General features: G+C 46.5%; 1 protein-coding gene across 1 annotated transcript; it reads right to left on the bottom strand.

Annotated features, from left to right (window-relative positions):
- Positions 1–5763: 5763 nt before the first annotated feature.
- On the bottom strand, positions 5764–6321 carry LOC123055339 (uncharacterized). The gene has a single exon (XM_044479335.1). The coding sequence runs from the start codon at positions 6257–6259 to the stop codon at positions 5873–5875; it is 387 nt and encodes a 128-aa protein (XP_044335270.1). The 5' UTR covers positions 6260–6321; the 3' UTR covers positions 5764–5872.
- Between the last annotated feature and the right edge of the window lie 14860 nt (positions 6322–21181).

The following is a 21181-nucleotide window of genomic DNA, read 5'->3' as shown; positions in this document are numbered from 1 at the left end:
CGTGGTATCCCTCACCGGATCCGGACGAGGTGGCGGTGCTCGGGTCGGATCCGACGCGTGGGGTGCTTGTGGCTCACCGGCCAGATGTTGAGGAGTTCAAGCGGCGGCGGCGGCGATCTTCAACCATGGCGGCGGCGGCATATGGTAGTGCAGGGAAAACACGAGAGGCTGCGGGCGCAAGGGGGGCGAGGGGGGAGGGCGGCATAGTGAAGAATGTTAGGGATGTTTTCGCATTTTGACCTTGTCTTTAGCCTAACGTTATGCCACGTCAGTGAAAAGCGGGACCCGTCTGTCATAACCGTGTTTAACTGAGCCAAATTCGCCGATCAGTGTTTTCTGCAACAAGATTACACAAAAGGTGGTGCTTTCTACCAAAGAAATGTAACGTAGTGTTTTCTGCAAACCTAGCCTTTAAAGTGGTGGTTTTGTGCAATTTACTCGATAAGTTTATCGTCAAATTTGGTCTTAGAGAGTATAAATATCATATTGTCAAACTTTTTCACCACGCCAAGGGCCAATCATATTGCTCTTGATTTCATGCAAGGGATCGATGGCTTCGGCTATGAACACAAATACCACAAGTATGTTATGCCACTGTGCTATCTCAGTGGCCCAAACAGCTCTTCATGTGAAAATTGGTTGGTCTGGGCTATGTATATTTAGAACTACCGATAGATTTTGTGGTTTCACGAACCTTAAGAAACTTACAATAAACAAGGTATCTATCAACTAAGGTGATTTCTAGTGTATGTTGGTAAGTTGTGCTCTTCTCAAGAGCTTAGCACCTATTAGTTTGAGCATGGGCTTCAACTTTTGCTGCTTCCAGATCCCCTAAGAGCAGAAGCCCAACCAAATAGCTAATTTCACGCCTGGGCTTCAGAGAAGCATCTCTCCAAATTGCATTATGGAGCAAAAGCCCCTCCAGACCAGCTTCCCACAACCCCACCGGCTTCTCACCCCTCCCGCAAAATCATGCCATCCAACTTCTAGTTGTTTACAGTCAAAATGCCACCGGCCACAGCCATATAAAGAGGCAATGCTTATCGAAATAGCGAGTGTCAAGCAGGAGCCCAAGGGGTCCTATCTCGCTACATGATCGCCTTGGTGTGGGCGAACCCTATTTGGCCCATAGCGCGGTGGAACAAGGGAAGTCACGCACGGCTCTCAATAACTATGGAACGCCCCACTTCTGCTTTCTCCTTCTGTATGGCCCATTTTGATGGTTACCTCACAAAGAAGCACGTTGTGCTAATTTATATTTGCTTGTTAATATATTGTTTTTCCTTATCAAACTTCATGAATATTTTGTTCGTACTTGGTTTATATTCGCATGTGTTCGTCCAAATTAACTTTGGGCACTCCCTTTGCGTCCCCGCCAACCCGGCATTTGTGCACAACTAGACTTGAATTATAGCAGGCTTATATATACCGATAATGAGCTAAATATCACCTGGTACTTTTTTGGTGTTGAGAATTACCAGTATCACTACTCGTGAGTGTTAACTTTTGTTTAGCCCAACTCGACCATCCCGAGGCCTTAGGTTAAAAAACAAACGAGCCAGGCCCAGGCAGGTTAATTTGTTGAAGATATGATCTTTGACCGGTAATTTTTTTTTGAACACGACCAGTATTTGATTCCTGAGTCGTACGAGCGTTGGTGTAGGCTAGGGTAAAACAGAAACCTACCAATCTATCGATCTACCAGGATCGAGATCGATCGATGTCTTCGTCCTCGCTTCGCAATGGTCCACCGGCCATTACCACCGCCAGCTCCGGCGACGTCTCGCTGTGGACGACCCTGCACGGGGATCTGGTCCGCCTCGTCGGATGGCGGGTGCTCGCCGGGGACCTACTCGACTACGTCCGCTTCCGTGCCGTCTGCCGGTACTGGCGGTCCAGTACCATCTGCCCGCGCGGCCGCGGTATAGTCGATCCGCGGTTCCACCCGCGACGCTGGATGATGCTGCCCGAAGGGCACGGGCTCCATCCCCGCGAAGGCAGCAAAAAACGTTTCTTCAACCTGTCCAGCGGAGCTTTCGTCCGCCCTCGACTTCCGCTTCTCAGAGACCACTTCGTCCTCTCCTCAGCCGAGGGCCTGTTCGTCATCGTGCGAGGGCAGCAATACGGCAACAGTGTATGCCTCCTCCACCCTTTCACGGGTGACGTTGTGGAACTCCCGGAAAACATAACTATGCCAGTAGACATAACTCTCCCAGAAATCTTGCGACCACTCTCGTTACCGACCAATGCGTTTGCGGCTGTGAGCACGAGTCCGGATGGAGTCGTCTGGGTCATGATCGCGTTCCAGAATACACCGTTCATACTCCTTGCTAGCACAAGGCACAAGCGGTGGAGTGTATCTGCCTTACCCTTCTACCCACATGCGAGCCCATTATCATTCAAAGGAAAACTTTACATGTTGCAGGAGCAGAGATCTAGCTCGGAACTAAATATTTTCCGGATCGACCCACCTTGGCAAGAGCATTCAACGACATCGGGTTTACCTTCGTCTTCCTTGTTGTCACCCAAGTTGGTTGCCACATGTCCGGCGGATAAGTTCCCCACGCCAGAGCTGGTAGAATGCGACTCTGAGATCCTGGTGTTGGGCAATAGAGAAGCTACACAGACGATGCTCATTTACAGATTAGCAGATCTTGCCCAAGGAATGTTTATCCCAGTAAAAAGCATCGGAGGAAATGCTCTTTTGATTGATACTAAAAGGAACCCGAGTTTTAGTTTCTCGGCGGTGCCTGCCATCACGGGTGATACCATTGCGTTTGCAGATCGCATCTTTGCTAAATATATTTTGCAATACCACCTCAGCAGCGATACCTGGTCATCAAGAGTTGGGGGATGTGAAGAACATGGTTGTAGCATGGAGTGCTGCACTTGTAGCCTCATTGACCATATGTGCAATATCTGTCGTTGTGTTTCTAAGTGGTGAGCTACTTGTTGCATCCACCCAAACTTATTTAGTTCACACAATTTTTTTTGAGTCGTAGTTCAGACAACTTAGTTGGCGTGTTAATGATTCCCCTCCTATATATGCATGCAGGAACACAGGTGGTAGAATAATCAGACCAGCCAGGTCGAATAATAACCATTTCATTGCCAACAATAATTCATGGCATATCTAGGCTAGGTGTACCATGGGTGGAAATATGCATGGAGCCAATTAAATTGGAATTGTAATACCCTGATTCTTCTTATATATACACAGGTGTATATCCTTTGTTCATTTTAGTACTTCCCCTGATGATCCAACATACACTCGATCTTGATATATGACAAATAGTGTTTCAAAATAATGTTGTTATTAGTATATAACTATATATGCACAACATGCGAATCATCCTTCTACAAATTTTAGAGCCATAAGTTAACTCTCGCAAGCAAGTAAATAGCACAAAATTACAACTTTACATGTAAGGGTTCCCAAGAACTACCGATTTTACATTGATCCCCCTCAGCCCCCGCGTCGTCCCGGGGGCGACTCGGGCGGTTCGTAATCCCCCCGCTGCCGGTGCGTCCTTCTGCCCCTCCCCCTCGCCGCTGCCGGTCGTCCCTGCCGAGCAAATATCCGGCGTGGGGTGGCGGCGGCGGGGCGATCTCTCAGCTCCTGCTCCTTCCCCTCCCCTCTCCCCATAACCCTAGGTAGATTGCTGCCGGTGGAAATTCCCCGTCGCGCCTCTGTTTGGCCGTCTCGGGCGGAGGTGCTGGCGGCCTGGAGGGCCGGCGCAGCCCTCGCATCGGCCTGGAAGCTCGCCGCCACGGAGCTCGCCTCGGCCTAGATCTAGGCCATGACGGAGCCCTCCTGCCTGGTTCATGGCCGCTGTCATCTGTTTGGCCGCCTCGAGCGGAGGTGCTCGCGGCCTGAGGGTCAGCGCAGCACCTCGCCTGGGCCCGGATGGTCGCCGTCATGGAGCTCGCCTCGTCTTTGAACTGGAACTCGACGGGGCCTCCTGGCCTAGTTCATGGCTGCAACTGTCTGGGTTGTGCACGGCGGCATCGCGATGTGGTAATGGCCAGGCGTCGGTGACTGTCTCGCCCGGCCCAAGCATGCCCGAGGTGCCTGCAGCTGCGCAGGTCCTGACAAGGTGGGGCTGTTGGGCCGTCTTTAGGTGTCCTCGTCGTCGGGTGGTTCCCCCTTACTTGTCTTGTTCCCGACAGGATCATGCAATGCCGACCTTGGTTCTTCCAGTGGCCCCTCTTGCATTGTCTTTAGCCATCTCAGCTCATGATCTGTGGTGGACTGTGTACTAGAATCCTCTCAGGTGATTCCACCTTCAAGCCTCAGTCTGGTTTCCAATTACGCTGACTGTGCATCTGGGGAGGATCTGTAGCTGGCGTTCAGAAGCCCGACTCTTCTAGGTGGTCTTGCACCCATGTCTTTTGGGATGAACTATTGCTCTGTAATCCTTTTGCTTGCCTGCGTGCAACACACCTTGCTGTGTTCGGTGGAAATTAGTCTGTTTGAGCACCACTATGTAGATCGTAGCTTTTACTTTTTTAGTCTTTAATCTCTTTGTAATTCTTGGCAGCCTTAGGCTGAGATCTTGTATCATGCTGGTTTCGTTTTTCAATGAGAAATGGAGCCGGGGAGGTTGCCTCCCTGTTCATCTGGAAAAAAAACTACCAATTTTTAAAATCGTACTTACCACAAATGGTTTTGCTGAGTCTTAGTCGACTGAGACTCCATTATGGCTCAGTTGATGCTATATTCCTTTGATCTTGCATGGAGATTCATACCAAAAAAAATCTTTTTAGTTTTTTTTTATATACCATGTCACTGGACTGACACTTGATTAAGTCTTAGTCGACTAGACCTAGCCACACCCTATCATAGGAGTGTTTTTCCATTTTAGAAAACCCAAATTGATGTGTGACTAAATTTTAATCAGACCAAAAAAAGCATGTTTTGGCAGCCGGCCTGGCACGACAAATTGTTACGCAGGGACAGTTCGAGTGGTGGGCTCGTGGCCGAGTTGATTCCACTTGATTCACTGATCCCCCGAGGACGCAAGTTCCTTACTCAGGTGTAATAATCAGATCGATCTAGCCTTCTCAAAATCAATGAGAGAAAAAAACCCAGATCAATCTAAAATATTTGCGTCAGATACAATCAATGCTGTCGTTGGCGAGTCGCGAGAGCCCTTCGCCACAACTAGCTCCGACCACACTCCTCCATGGGCGACCCTGCACGAAGATTTGGTGCGCCTTGTCGGATGGCGGGTGCTTGACCGGAGACCTAGACGACCTGCTAGATTACGGCCGCTTCCGCGCCGTCTGTTCATATTGGCGTTCTTCTCCCCACGTGATCTCCTATTTAGCTAGGTATAAAGCTTGGGATAAAATTATCTTTGCATTGGTAGATGGTGATTTGGCCTAGGTGCGCCATGGGTGATGACATATAGTATGCGGTATTGATCTGCGAATGGTACCTTTTTGTTATTCCAGTATGCTGGTGATCCAACAACTAATCAGACTTGTTACTTTTTTGCAACTAACAACGCTAAAGTTATACTCCCTCCGTCCCACAATACAAGATCATCTTTCACAGGTATTGCTTTTGGCTCAGGGAGTACACGCCAAAAATGTATTTTGTCATGGTCATTCAAAAAAAAAAAGATAACATATGTGTTCATTGTCGCACGCAAATGCTACCTGCAAATTTATATGGGAAAGCTTAATCATGTTGTCCTGTAAAAAAAAACATCTGGTCTTATCATAGTCAAGTTGCAGATTTTTTAATGCAATTTGATATGTTCCAAAATGCATGGCAATGCAACAGGAATATTTATTATTCAATTAGAAACCCAGCAAACATATTTGCAACATCACAATTATAACTACTGTTGTTACTGCCACCCACCTAGTTCACCTTGGCAAAGGAGAGGAGATAGGGTCTGTGAATCCCCTCCTGCACGAGCACCCTTGCCTTGTACTTGCCGTCTACCCCGCGGACGTCCGATGCATCGATGATGAGTTCGTAGTACAATAAAAATGCATGTTGTTGTCTGCCACTCACCACCTTGTTGAACTCGAGCACACAATTTGTGTACTTTCCGAACTCCAACACCACCCAATTGCCGAGCACCTGGATGCGTTGGTCGTTGATGTTTCCGATTGGTTCCAATCCATTCTCTAATGTTGTGTTCCGTAATTGGTTGCCCATCCATTCCCCACAACCCGTGGCGGGTGAGGCGATGGCGTAGAGGAATGCGGCAGCGACGATGAGCAGGAAGCTTGATGTCCTCATGGCTATTGGATTGCTTAATGGGATTTTAGATCTTGAGATAGTTATGTGGGACTTTGTTTGAATCGGTGATGTGAGTGGATGAAAAACAAGCGAGATAGGGGTGGTTAAATAGACATCGTTGTAAGAGGCAAATATTAATTGGATACTTATCCAACTAAGCATTTAGAAGTGCATTTATGAGAACCTTTTGTAGGGTTATTTAAAAGTTAATCAACTGGATGCATATCCAACTAGGCATTTAGAAGCGCATTTATAAGAACTTTTTATAGAGTTATTTAAAAGTTAATCAATTTGATGCATTTCCAAAAGCTTTGACCTACTTAAAGTTATTAATGTTTAAATATATATGCTTTCTAGATGGTTCTATTTCGAAACAGATGTAGTAACTAGCTCACCCACTAACAAACTGTCAGTAGTATCTTCTCCATAACTTGGTCAAAATTAAAAGGATTTGTGTTGAGATAAAGTAGATAGGCATTGTAAGCTCATAAGAGGTAGTAGAAAGCATGTACTTAAACTTCTATAAGAAAATATATCTAGATTGCTATCATGGAAATATGATACGTCTCCAATCTATCTATAATTTTTTATTGCTAAATGCTATTATATTATCACTTTTTATGTTTTATATGACTTTTATATTATTTTTATGGACTAACATATTAATTTAGTGCCCAGTGTCAGTTCAGGTGTTTTCGCACGCTTTTGGTTTTTCAGAAAATCCATACCTACGGTAATCCAAACACGATGAAACTTTTTGATGATTTTTTCTGAATGATAAAAGGCCCTGGAAGCTTTGGGTGTTGAAAATATGCACTAGAGGCAATGATATTTTATTATTATGTTTGTATGTTCATATTAAGAGTTTATATTCTATGCTCGTGGAAAACTCATATGCACGTGTGCAATGTGTTTTGAAAACAAAATACAATGACAAACATAGAAATAATTATGTGAACTCTGTATTTCATTCATCATCATATTGATTACAAATACATGGATGTTTGCATGCTCCCATGGGAATTTGCCTATTTTGCCTTCTGCCACTATGCTTAAGGAGTATATTTGACTTGGAGATTGTGAAGGAAATATGCCCTAGAGGCAATAATAAAGTTGTTATTTATATTTTCTTATATCATGATAAATGTTTATTATTCATGCTAGAATTGTATTAACCGGAAACTTAGTACATGTGTGAATACATAGACAAACAGAGTGTCACTTGTATGCCTCTACTTGACTAGCTCGTTGAATCAAAGATGGTTAAGTTTCCTAGCCTTAGACATGAGTTGTCATTTGATTAACGGGATCACATCATTAGAGAATGATATGATTGACTTGACCCATTCCGTTAGCCTAGCACTTGATCGTTTAGTTTATTTGCTACTGCTTTCTTCATGACTTATACATGTTCCTATGACTATGAGATTATGCAACTCCCGAATACCGGAGGAACACTTAGTGTGCTACCAAACGTCACAACGTAACTGGGTGATTATAAAGGTGCCCTACAGGTGTCTCCGATGGTGTTTGTTGAGTTGGCATAAATTGAGATTAGGATTTGTCACTCCGATTGTCGGAGAGGTATCTCTGTCCCTCTCGGTAATGCACATCACTATAAGCCTTGCAAGCAATGTGACTAATGAGTTAGTTGCGGGATGATGCATTACGGAACGAGTAAAGAGACTTGACGAGATTGAACTAGGTATTGAGATACCGACGATCGAATCTCGGGCAAGTAACATACCGATGACAAAGGGAACAACATATGTTGTTATGCGGTTTGACTGATAAAGATCTTCGTAGAATATGTGGGAGCCAATATGTACATCCAGGTTCCGCTGTTGGTTATTGACCGGAGACGTGTCTCGGTCATGTCTACATAGTTCTCGAAACCGTAGGGTCCGCACGCTTAACGTTCGGTGATGATCGGTATTATGAGTTTATGTGTTTCGATGTACCGAAGTTAGTTCGGAGTCCCGGATATGATCACGGACATGACGAGGTGTCTAGAAATAGTCGAGACATAAAGATTGATATACAGTGCCTGAGGGTTACCGGAACCACCCCCCCTCGCGGGGAACTAGTGGGCCTAGATGGGCCTTAGTGGAGAGAGAGAGGGGCTGCCAGGGCAGGACGCGCGCCCCCTCCCCCTTGAGTCCGAATTGGACTAGGAGGAGGGGTGGCGCCCCCCTTTCCTTCCCCTCTCCCACTCCTTCCTTCCCCCTCCTAGTAGGACTAGGAAAGGAGGAATCCTACTCCTACTAGGAGGAGGATTCCTGCCCTCCTTGGCGCGCCCTACCCCCTTGCTCCTTTATATACGGGGGCAGGGGGGCACCCTATGACACAGCAGACAACTGTCTTAGCCGTGTGCGGTGCCCCCTCCACCATAATCCACCTCGGTCATATCATCGTAGTGCTTAGGTGAAGCCCTGTGCTGGTAACTTCATCATCACCGTCATCACGCTGTCGTGCTGACGAAGCTCTCCCTCGACACTCAGCTGGATCAAGAGTTCGTGGGACGTCACCGAGCTGAACGTGTGCAGATCGCGGAGGTGCCGTACTTTCGGTACTAGGATCGGTCGGATCATGAAGACGCACGACTACATCAACCGCGTTGTCATAACACTTCCGCTTTCGGTCTACGTGGGTACGTAGACAACACTCTCCCCTCTCGTTGCTATGCATCACCTAGATGGATCTTGCGTGTGCGTAGGATTTTTTTTAAATTACTGCATTCCCCAGCAGTGGCATCCGAGCCAGGTCTATGCATAGATGTTATATGCACGAGTAGAACACAAAGAGTTGTGGGCGATAATAGTCATACTGCTTACCAGCATGTCATACTTTGATTCGGTGGTATTGTTGGATGAAGCAGTCCAGACCGACATTACATGACCGTGTTCATGAGACTGGTTGTACCGCCGTGCTTCGCACACAGGTGGCTAGTGGGTGTCTGTTTCTCCAACTTTAGTTGAATCGAGTTTGACTACGCCCGGTCCTTGTTGAAGGTTAAAACAACACACTTGACGAAAAATCGTTGTGGTTTTGATGCGTAGGTAAGAACGGTTCTTGCTAAAGCCCGTAGCAGCCACGTAAAACTTGCAACAACAAAGTAGAGGACGTCTAACTTGTTTTTGCAGGGCATGTTGTGATGTGATATGCTACCTTTTGAGCACTGCGTTGGTTTTCCCTTGAAGAGGAAAGGGTGATGCAGCAAAGTAGCGTAAGTATTTCCCTCAGTTTTTGAGAACCAAGGTATCAATCCAGTAGGAGGCCACGCACGAGTCCCTCGCACCTACACAAACAAATAAATCCTCGCAACCAACGCGATAAGGGGTTGTCAATCCCTACACGGTCACTTACGAGAGTGAGATCTGATAGATATGATAAGATAATATTTTTGGTATTTTTATGATAAAGATGCAAAGTAAAGAAAGTAAAATAAAAACGGCGCCAGAAATAGCTTGTTGTCGGGAGATTAATATGATGGAAAATAGACGCAGGGGCCATAGGTTTCACTAGTGGCTTCTCTCAAGAGCATAAGTATTTACGGTGGGTGAACAAATTACTGTTGAGCAATTGATAGAATTGAGCATAGTTATGAGAATATCTAGGTATGATCATGAATATAGGCATCACGTCCGAGACAAGTAGACCGACTCCTGCCTGCATCTACTACTATTACTCCACACATCGACCGCTATCCAGCATGCATCTAGAGTATTAAGTTCATAAGAACAGAGTAACACTTTAAGCAAGATGACATGATGTAGAGGGATAAACTCATGCAATATGATATAAACCCCATCTTGTTATCCTCGATGGCAACAATACAATATGTGCCTTGCTGCCCCTACTGTCACTGGGAAAGGACACCGCAAGATTGAACCCAAAACTAAGCACTTCTCCCATTGCAAGAAAGATCAATCTAGTAGGCCAAACCAAACTGATAATTCAAAGAGATTTGCAAAGATAACCAATCATACATAAAAGAATTCAGAGAAGATTCAAATATTGTTCATAGATAAACTTGATCATAAACCCACAATTCATCGGTCTCAACAAACACACCGCAAAAGAAGAATACATCGAATAGATCTCCACAAGAGAGGGGGAGTGTTGGAAATATGCCCTAGAGGCAATAATAAAATGGTTATTATTGTATTTCCTTGTTCATGATAATTGTCTGTTGTTCATGCTATAATTGTATTAACTGGAAACCGTAATACATGTGTGAATACATAGACCACAACATGTCCCTAGTAAGCCTCTAGTTGACTAGCTCGTTGATCAATAGATGGTTATGGTTTCCTGAACATGGACATTGGATGTCATTGATAACGGGATCACATCATTAGGAGAATGATGTGATGGACAAGACCCAATCCTAAGCATAGCACAAGATCGTGTAGTTCGTTTGCTAGAGCTTTTCTAATGTCAAGTATCATTTCCTTAGACCATGAGATTGTGCAACTCCCAGATACCGTAGGAATGCTTTGGGTGTACCAAACGTCACAACGTAACTGGGTGGCTATAAAGGTGCACTACAGGTATCTCCGAAAGTGTCTGTTGGGTTGGCACGAATCGAGACTGGGATTTGTCACTCCGTATGACGGAGAGGTATCTCTGGGCCCACTCGGTAATGCATCATCATAATGAGCTCAATGTGACCAAGTGTTTGGTCACGGGATCATGAATTACGGTACGAGTAAAGTGACTTGCCGGTAACGAGATTGAACAAGGTATTGGGATACCGACGATCGAATCTCGGGCAAGTAACGTACCGATTGACAAAGGGAATTGTATACGGGATTGATTGAATCCTCGACATCGTGGTTCATCCGATGAGATCATCGTGGAACATGTGGGAGCCAACATGGGTATCCAGATCCCGCTGTTGGTTATTGACCGGAGAGTCGTCTCGGTCATGTCTGCATGTCTCCCGAACCCGTAGGGTCTACACACTTAAGTTTCGGTGACGCTAGGATTGTAGAGATATTAGTATGCGAAAATCTGAAAGTCGTTCGGAGTCCCGGATGAGATCCCGGACGTCACGAGGAGTTCCGGAATTGTCCGGAGGTAAAGATTTATATATGGGAAGTCCTATTTTGGCCACCGGAAAATGTTCGGGATTTTTCGGTATTGTACCGGGAAGGTTCTAGAAGGTTCCGAAGTGGGGCCCACCTGCATGGGGGGACCCACATGAACGTGGGTAGTGGGGGCAAGGCCCCACACCCCTGGTCAAGGTGCACCAAGATCCCACCTTAGAAGGAATAAGATCATATCCCGAAGGGATAAGATCAAGATCCCTAAAAAACGGGGATAACAATCGGTGGGGAAGGGAAATGATGGGATTTCTTTTCCCCACCTTTGCCAACGCCCCAATGGACTTGGAGGGCAAGAAACCAGCCCCCTCCACCTCTCTATATAGTGGGGAGGCACATGGGAGCAGCACCCCAAGCCCTGGCGCCTCCCTCCCTCCCGTGACACCTCTTCCTCCCCGCTTGCGCTTGGCAAAGCCCTGCCAGGATCCCGCTACTTCCACCACCACGCCGTCTTGCTGCTGGATCTCCATCAACTTCTCCTCCCCCCTTGCTGGATCAAGAAGGAGGAGACGTCCCCGCTCCGTACGTGTGTTGAACGTGGAGGTGCCGTCCGTTCGGCGCTAGGATCATCGGTGATTTGGATCACGACGAGTACGACTCCATCAACCCCGTTCTCTTGAACGCTTCCGCTCGCGATCTACAAGGGTATGTAGATGCACTCCTCCCCTCTCGTTGCTAGCATCTCCTAGATTGATCTTGGTGACACGTAGGAAAATTTTGAATTTCTGCTACGTTCCCCAACAGGGAGAACATTGTATTGAGATCCCAAAAAAGAGAAGAAGCCATCTAGCTAATAACTATGGACCCGAAGGTCTGAGCTAAACTACTCACACATCATCGGAGAAGCTATCGTGTTGATGTAGAAGCCCTCCGTGATCGATGCCCCCTCCGGCGGAGCTCCGGAACAGGCCCCAAGATGGGATCTCACGGGTACAGAAGGTTGCGGCGGTGGAATTAGGTTTTTGGCTCCGTATCTGGTAGTTTGGGGGTACGTAGCTATATATAGGAGGAAGGAGTACGTCGATGGAGCAACAGGGGGCCCACAAGGGTGGAGGGCGCGCCAAGCAATTGTTTCATACAAGAATGCTCCATTTTCGTCATGCTCCATTTTCGTCACACAAGAATGCTCTCATCATGCACAACCCCGATGACAAGCCAAGCAATTGTTTCATACTTTAGTAATCTCAAACTTTTTCAACCTTCACGCAATACATGAGTGTGAGCCATGGATATAGCACTATGGGTGGAATAGAATATAATGATGGGGGTTATGTGGAGAAGACAAAAAGGAGAAAGTCTCACATCAATGAGGCTAATCAATGAGCTATGGAGATGCCCATCGATTGATGTTAATGCAAGGAGTAGGGATTGCCATGCAACGGATGCACTAGAGCTATAAATATATGAAAGCTCAACAAAAGAAACTAAGTGGGTGTGCATCCAACTTGCTTGCTCATGAAGACCTAGGGCACTTGAGGAGGCCCATTGTTGGAATATACAAGCCAAGTTCTATAATGAAAAATTCCCACTAGTATATGAAAGTGACAAAAGTATACAAGCCAAGTCCTTCTTGCTACCTTTTGAGCACTGCGTTGGTTTTCCCTTGAAGAGGAAAGGGTGATGCAGCAAAGTAGTGTAAGTATTTCCCTCAGTTTTTGAGAACCAAGGTATCAATCCAGTAGGAGGCCACGCACGAGCCCCTCGCACCTACACAAACAAATAAATCCTCGCAACCAACACGATAAGGGGTTGTCAATCCCTACACGGTCACTTACGAGAGTGAGATCTGATAGATGTGATAAGATAATATTTTTGGTATTTTATGATAAAGATGCAAAGTAAAGAAAGTAAAATAAAAACGGCACCAGAAATAGCTTGTTGTCGGGAGATTAATATGATGGAAAATAAACCCGGGGGCCATAGGTTTCACTAGTGGCTTCTCTCAACAGCATAAGTATTTACAGTGGGTGACCAAATTACTGTTGAGCAATTGACAGAATTGAGCATAGTTATGAGAATATCTAGGTATGATCATGTATATAGGCATCATGTCCGAGACAAGTAGACCGACTACTGCCTGCATCTACTACTATTTCTCCACACATCGACCGCTATCCAGCATGCATCTAGAGTATTAAGTTCATAAGAACAGAGTAACGCTTTAAGCAAGATGACATGATGTAGAGGGATAAACTCATGCAATATGATATAAACCCCATCTTGTTATCCTCGATGGCAACAATACAATACGTGCCTTGCTGCCCCTACTGTCACTGGGAAAGGACACCGCAAGATTGAACCCAAAGCTAAGCACTTCTCCCATTGCAACAAAGATCAATCTAGTAGGCCAAACCAAACTGATAATTCGAAGAGATTTGCAAAGATAACCAATCATACATAAAAGAATTCAGAGAAGATTCAAATATTGTTCATAGATAAACTTGATCATAAACCCACAATTCATCGGTCTCAACAAATACACTACAAAAGAAGATTACATCGAATAGATCTCCACGAGAGAGGGGGAGAACATTGTATTGAGATCCAAAAAAAGAGAAGAAGCCATCTAGCTAATAAGTATGGACCCGAAGGTCTGAGGTAAACTACTCACACATCATCAGAGAGGCTATGGTGTTGATGTAGAAGCCCTCCGTGATCGATGCCTCCTCTGACGGAGCTCCGGAACAGGCCCCAAGATGGGATCTCACGAGTACTGAAGGTTGCGGCGGTGGAATTAGGTTTTTGGCTCCGTATCTGGTAGTTTGGGGGTACGTAGGTATATATAGGAGGAAGGAGTACGTCGCTGGAGCAACAGGGGGCCCACGAGGGTGGAGGGCGCGCCTGGGGTGGGTAGGCGCGCCCCCTACCTCATGCCCTCCTGGTTGATGTCTTGACGTAGGGTCCAAGTCCTTTGGATCACGTTCGTTCCGAAAATCACGTTCCCGAAGGTTTCATTCCGTTTGGACTCCGTTTGATATTCTTTTTCTTCGAAACTCTGAAATAGGCGAAAAACAGCAATTCTGGGCTGGGCCTCGGTTAATAGGTTAGTCCCAAAAATAATATAAAAGTGTATAATAAAGCCCAATAATGTCCAAAACAGAATATAATATAACATGGAACAATAAAAAATTATAAATACGTTGGGACGTATCATGATATGGTCAAGATGTGATGAGATATAAATTTTTATATGAGATGATCATGTTTTGTAAAGTTATCGGCAACTGGCAGGAGCCTTATGGTTGTCTGTTTATTGCATAAGATGCAAGCGCCATGTAATTGCTTTACTTTATCGCCATGCGATAGCAATAGTTGCAAAAAGCAATAGTGTCAGGACCGGATTTTTGGGATATTAATTCTCCAGAAAATGGCCCTTGTGCTCACCAGCCCTAGGATTACTGTTATCTGATGAGGCACCAACTTGATACAAGAATTCCAAGCAAAGTACAAAATATGTAGTACAAGACCATTGTGGCCTATGAGTACAACACTTGGTTTCTAAAGGTTGATTGTGGAAGCGGTTTGTGGTTCATCTGCGACTATGGGACTCCATTTCCCACAAGAACAGCTGACCAGGATAACTCCTATCTTTGCGAGGCTGCTGTCAACACTGCGTAGGTTCCGGGTCCGTCGTCGTAACGCTCTTCTCCACGCAAGAAAATCTGGCCAAGTCAATAGCCAGGGACAAGCCAGTGAGTACGTTTGAATGTACTCGCAAACATCAAGAACACGGGTATAATATAACAAGGGGGTAATCATGCTCCGCAATATTCTAAGATCATAACGTCAGTCACGAGATAAACAAAATATTCATGATGCACGCATGCAAGTTAAAAATGCATTACGGGAGTAGACATAGAATGCGCCGATCGAGTGTCTGAAGCGACGCCTCGAAAGGAAAGTACAATAAATCATGCCTCAGTCGGCCGTCTGAGCGACACCACATAAGGGACTTATAAATAAAAGAAATAACACGCATGCCACAGTCGGGCGTCTATGCGACACCACATAAAGGGCTTATAAATAATAAAGAAATAACAAGCATGCCGCAGTCGGGCGTCTATGCGACACCACATAAAGAGCTTATAAATAATAAAGAAATAACAAACATGCCGCAGTCGGGCGTCTATGCGACACCACATAAAGGGCTTATAAATAATAAAGAAATAACAAGCGTGCCACAGTCGGGCGTCTATGCGACACCACATAAAGGGCTTATAAAGGATAATTGAATAACAAGCATGCCGCAGTCGGGCGTCTGAGCGACACCACATAAAGGGATTATAAATAATAATCACAGTGAATATCCAGGAGGTAGAACCGTCCCAGGGGTACTCAATAATTCAAATAATGTAAATGGTTAGTCCATAATAATAGAAATCATAATCGTCACAAGTCACAAGTCATGATCCAAGTTCTGGTTTAACAGTTTTTCCTCCGAAGACCGACCCTAAGACCGACACTTGACCCATCCCAGGCTGTAGTCCTTAACCACGGACACGGCTATTCGAATAGATGTATGATCTCTGCAGAGGGTGTACTCTTTACCCACGGGTAACAGATTTCTTTAGTCCATCGGGACTAATTCCGTCTACGGTCTTTTAATTGAAAACACGCCTGACCTGCACACACCAGCTTAACTTACCGGTGTCTGGAATCACCCACGACACCTGTCAAGCGAAACTCTAAGTGGGGAGGCTACAACCTCGACGTAGCATGGGATCACAAAATTTATACCGCGCGCAAACTAGGGGAGCTACCCCTTCGGCTACAACCGAAACACCCATGCCCCCGGACCGGATGACTGGCTTTAATCCATGGCCATGGGACCCTCATCACGGCCTCTCTGTACGGTGTGTGCTAGAAAGGGGTTGACAACTTACTGAACCGTACCCTACCTACGGCAGGGACAAGTGGTAGTACGGAGCAAGTATGGGGGTTACTAGACAAGACTCGATCTACGGCCGACTCAGGAGGTTCAGGTATTCTCTGCATGAATAGCATAACAAAATATTTCCATTAACAGGTAAGCTCACCACTCATCAAGCCTCACCATGCCATACCGGACATTCTTGTCTCAACGAGGAACTAGGGACTAGCTCGCGTCTACCCAAGACCGCGACTTTCCCGACTTCCTTCCGGCATGCATGAGAAGCTTACGAGGATGATCACTATCACCAGCATATCCATTTATAACAGCAAAGAAATCTCCACTTTTGCACTTATGCGTATGATCTTATTGTCACATAAATTAGCGTATGCTCCAAGTCAAGGTGATGTTGTAACCGTATCAACAACATCCAAAAATATTAAGCCAGGGTTCAGGATGCTTGCCTTCAAGTGTATGCATGTGGGGGTGCACTTTTTGAAGGTTGCCTTTTTCTCCAAAATCCTATTTAGAGAAATATTCAAATAACACACATTTCAAAAACAGTACAAAAAGTTGTCCCAATTTTTTTTGAAATAAATCTTAAAATAAACTAGATGAAATTTGAGAGAGGTAGGAAAAAGAATCAACTCATTTGGAGTTTTATTTTAAAAGATATAGCCAGTCAAAGATTAGTCAAAGTTCTGTTTTTAAATAAAACCAGAAAAGAAAATGTTTCGGGGGAAAAATGCGCTTTCGAAGCAGGGGACACGTACTCGGGACTTTGCGCTATCACCTAACAAGAGTGGACGGGCGCGCGGGTCACTGACAGTGGGTCCAGGGGGCCCACTGGTCAGGTTTGACTGGTCTTCCCTCCCTCCTCTCTCCCTGTCCGAACGGTGGCGGGACTCCGGCGATCGCCGTCGACGAACGGCAGCTCCCCACGGGGCCCCGAGGGCAGGGATGGATCCGTCAGTCTAGGGCGGTCCTCCCGGTGGGCGCTAGGCAGGTGGGGATGGAGGAAGTCACCGGCGGCGAGCTCCGCGGCGGACGGTGGTTCGGGAGCAAAGTGGGCTTCGGGCTATGGTGGTCCTTGGTCGTGGCTGAGGCGCTAGGCAGCTCCGCAAGGCTATGGGGAGACGTTTGGTGGCGTTGGATGGGCGGGGAGGGCCTGGCTGCGACGTATTGCACCGGAGCTTGGCGGCGGCCGAACTGGCCGGAGACGAGGAAGAAGGCCCCTCCCCATCGATTGCTGGCTGCGGGAGTACTATGGGGGTGGCCTGGGGTTGCCTGAGTGCTCGGTTGAGCTCGGGGTCCCCTTATATAGGCGCTCGAGGTCGGTCCCGCCGCGGCCGTGGATAGGATCGCCGGCGACCGCCGTACTATGGTTGCAGGGCTACGTGGCGGCGACGAGCGCGTGCCGACGGCTTGCGGATAAGCTCGGGCTGTTCCCAGGGGGCAGCTGGCGCGCGCGGGTGGCTTGGGCGGCGCCGTCCACGGCAGAGCCCGCTGCCGATGCCGGCGTGCCGCCAAGGGAGCTCTGACGGCGGCGCTGTAGGGCGCCAGTGTGGCTTGGAGCGTACTGGTGAGTGGGCGAGGGTAGTGCGCGGCTCTGTAGGTGAGCAAGGGCCGGGGGTGCGACGCGGCGACCCGTGCGCACGCACGTGCAAAACGCGCGCTCTGGCCGCGCCCAGAGCACGCACACCAGGTGCTCGACGAAATGCCAGCGCGTGCTAGAGAGCTTGGGTGAGGCTGGTAGCTAACAGGCCAGGGTTAGGGATAGCTAGGAGGTTAGTGGACATGCTGGATTGGTCAGGGGCTCAAGCTCACAATGCAAACTAGAAATCATGCCAAAACTGTCCCTGCACACAGGGTGTTTGACAGAATGCCATGGGCATCTAGGCAACTCTTGGGGTGGCCAAAATCTCCAGTTCCTAGTCTCTTTGGGAGTTAAAGAGGGTGGTAAGGTTAGTTTGGCAAAAACAGAAATTTGTTAGTGCAAGTTTTTGAGAAAACCAGTTTTGGGCAGAAACTAAAGGCTAACATTGCATGCACTAAAATTACTCCAATGGGTCCAATCTCCTGGACTTAAGGGTTTGGTAGGGAGGACTATAAGTAGGAAAAAGCTCATGGGCACCAGAGCAAAATAAATTAGGGTTGCAGTACAAATCACCAAGCTGGACCAGAATGAAAATGAGGATGATTCACTCAAATTTTTCAAAGAACAACACTGGGTTTTTGCATGAATTTGAATTATATGCATCTCCTGACATCCCCAAACACTTGGAAGAATTTTTAGAAGAATATTTAAATAGGTTGTAGTGCAAAAATGCCTACTGGACCAGATTTGAAGAATTGATGTAGAGCTCAAAATCTCCAATAACCAAAAGATATTCTTGCATAAAAGTGATGTGGAAACCTCACATGACATCCCCAAATTTTGGTGAAAATTTTAAAAGTATTTATCAAATGGTTGCAGTGCAAAAGGGGCTCCAAATTTATGAAAGACCATTTTAAAAGAATAAAGCTCAGGAAAAATAATTATGCAAATAAATTCACTGATAAAGAATTGATTTTATAAAGAGGGCATACAAGTCCAATACTATTTTTGGAAAGTTTCCACTTGAGGTAAAACCCACAATATTAAAGAGAAGAGGGGTTCTGAAATCAAAGGAGAAATCCAGAAAAATAAAAATTTAATTTTCTGGCAAAATTTTAATTAATAAAACAAGGTCAATTTTTTTTGGGTGTTACAACACTACCCCCCTTAAGAAAAAATCTCGTCCTCGAGATTTGCTAAGGGTTGTTTTAAAAATAATACTACCATTAGTTGAAACCAAGAGTTTGCGCATAGCACAAATTTTGGGTACAAACATAAGCTGCAACACACAAATAAACATAGCTATGACGTTTATAATGAAGACGGAAAAAGGACAGGGTCCTGAGAAAACGTCTCTGGTACTAGGGCGCACAAGCAGACATCCTTTAATAATGGTGATACAGAATCACACAATTACAAGGCGTAGAAATAATAAGGCTCGTTACTACTCGAGTGACTTAGTCTACTCCGTTAATATCTGAGCGGGCTTGCCTAGTGGACGTCGAAGCTTCTCCACGGGTTTCACCGTCGGGATTAGCCGGATGAGGTTGAGGGGCTGCAGGGTCGGGGTAGCGATGATGACCATCGCGGGGGTTGTTGGCCACAACCCCGTTGGAGTGTGTTCCCAAAAGGCGACGAAGCACTTCTGGGGACGCCAAAGCGTTTTGGCCGATGGCTGGGGCAGACCTCAAGGGCTCGATCGGGTGTCCGAACAGCACGACTAGGTTGTCGGTGTCGGGCTCCACTTCTCCTCTCGCCGGGGCTCGGCGAAACAGTTCTCCACGAGCTGCGATCAGATCCAGCGTGATTTGATCGAACAGTTCCTCTAGTGCACTTACATAGCGCACCAGATGCAATAGTGCAGGATCCGTCTCGTGATCTCCGTTGGCAACATGGGGCGGCCTTCCATACCCGTCACGACTGGGGTAGTAGAAGAACGAGCGACAGTTAACTCTGGGCGACAAGTGCCGGAGCTGAACTATAGCTTCTCGAGCTGCCAGTTGGATGGCTTGTGGCTCAAATGAAGTTGTCCTTCCAGTGAACCTGTAGGGGCGTTCTGGCGATAAACCCCTACCATAAATGTGTACAGTGGCCCAGAACTGACGGCTCTCACCGTTCATGAGTTCTTGGTAACACAACATATTCTGGGGGCTCTTCTAATGCATAGGCACGGCGGGTGAGATTTGCGAGCACAGTCACAAAACCTCCAAGGTTGGTTGCTGTGGTGTCATTGTGAACAATGGGGCCAGGCATCGTGACTTGGTTTGGGGAAAGAGGCTGTGCTGTGCTGGGTTGAGGCTAGCGCGCCCTTTTTTATAGAAAAAGGGGACGGAGTCTTCCTTCGCACGCTTGCGAATGAGACATGTTAGGCGTCGGTCACTGGTGCGTGATCGACAGGCTAGGCTGATAGATTGGGCACCGACTGCCAAAAGCGTCGGGGTCACTGTGTGGCTATCTTACACGAGAAGCTTGGCCGGGGTTGGGTTAAGGTCTGGTGGGTTGGCTATCCTAGGTTTATTGACCTGGCTAAGATAGGGTTTGCCAATGGTCAGCCTGGCTCTGATACCAAGTCTGTCAGGACCGGATTTTCGGGATATTAATTCTCTAAAAAATGGCCCTTGTGCTCACCAGCCCTAGGATTACTGTTAGCTGATGAGGCACCAACTTGATACAAGAATTCCAAGCAAAGTACAAAATATGTAGTACAAGACCATTGTGGCCTATGAGTACAACACTTGGTTTCTAAAGATTGATGGCGGAAGCGGTTTGTGGTTCATCTGCGTCTATGGGACTCCATTTCCCACAAGAACAGCTGACCAGGATAACTCCTATCTTCGCGAGGCTGCTGTCAACACTGCGTAGGTTCCGGGGCCGTCGTCGTAACGCTCTTCTCCACGCAAGAAAATCTGGCCAAGACAATAGCCAGGGACAAGCCAGTGAGTACGTTTGAATGTACTCGCAAACATCAAGAACACGGGTATAATATTACAAGGGGATAATCATGCTCCGCAATATTCTAAGATCATAACGTCAGTCACGAGATAAACAAAATATTCATGATGCACGCATGCAAGTTAAAAATGCATTACGGGAGTAGACATAGAATGCGCCGATCGAGTGTCTGAAGCGACGCCTCGAAAGGAAAGTACAATAAATCATGCCTCAGTCGGGCGTCTGAGCGACACCACATAAGGGACTTATAAATAAAAGAAATAACACGCATGCCACAGTCGGGCGTCTATGCGACACCACATAAAGGGCTTATAAATAATAAAGAAATAACAAGCATGCCGCAGTCGGGCGTCTATGCGACACCACATAATGGGCTTATAAATAATAAAGAAATA

The sequence above is a fragment of the Triticum aestivum genome, chromosome 2D (genome assembly GCF_018294505.1).
Source record: "Triticum aestivum cultivar Chinese Spring chromosome 2D, IWGSC CS RefSeq v2.1, whole genome shotgun sequence".
NCBI classification, from domain to species: Eukaryota; Viridiplantae; Streptophyta; class Magnoliopsida; order Poales; family Poaceae; genus Triticum; species Triticum aestivum.
The sequence above is the reverse complement of the archived record's forward strand: the minus strand, read 5'-3'. Positions and strand labels throughout refer to the sequence as shown.

Bases quoted from the DNA above. Each gene is read 5' to 3' on its own strand.
- LOC123055339 (XM_044479335.1), bottom strand. From the start codon at position 6,259: ATGAGGACATCAAGCTTCCTGCTCATCGTCGCTGCCGCATTCCTCTAC.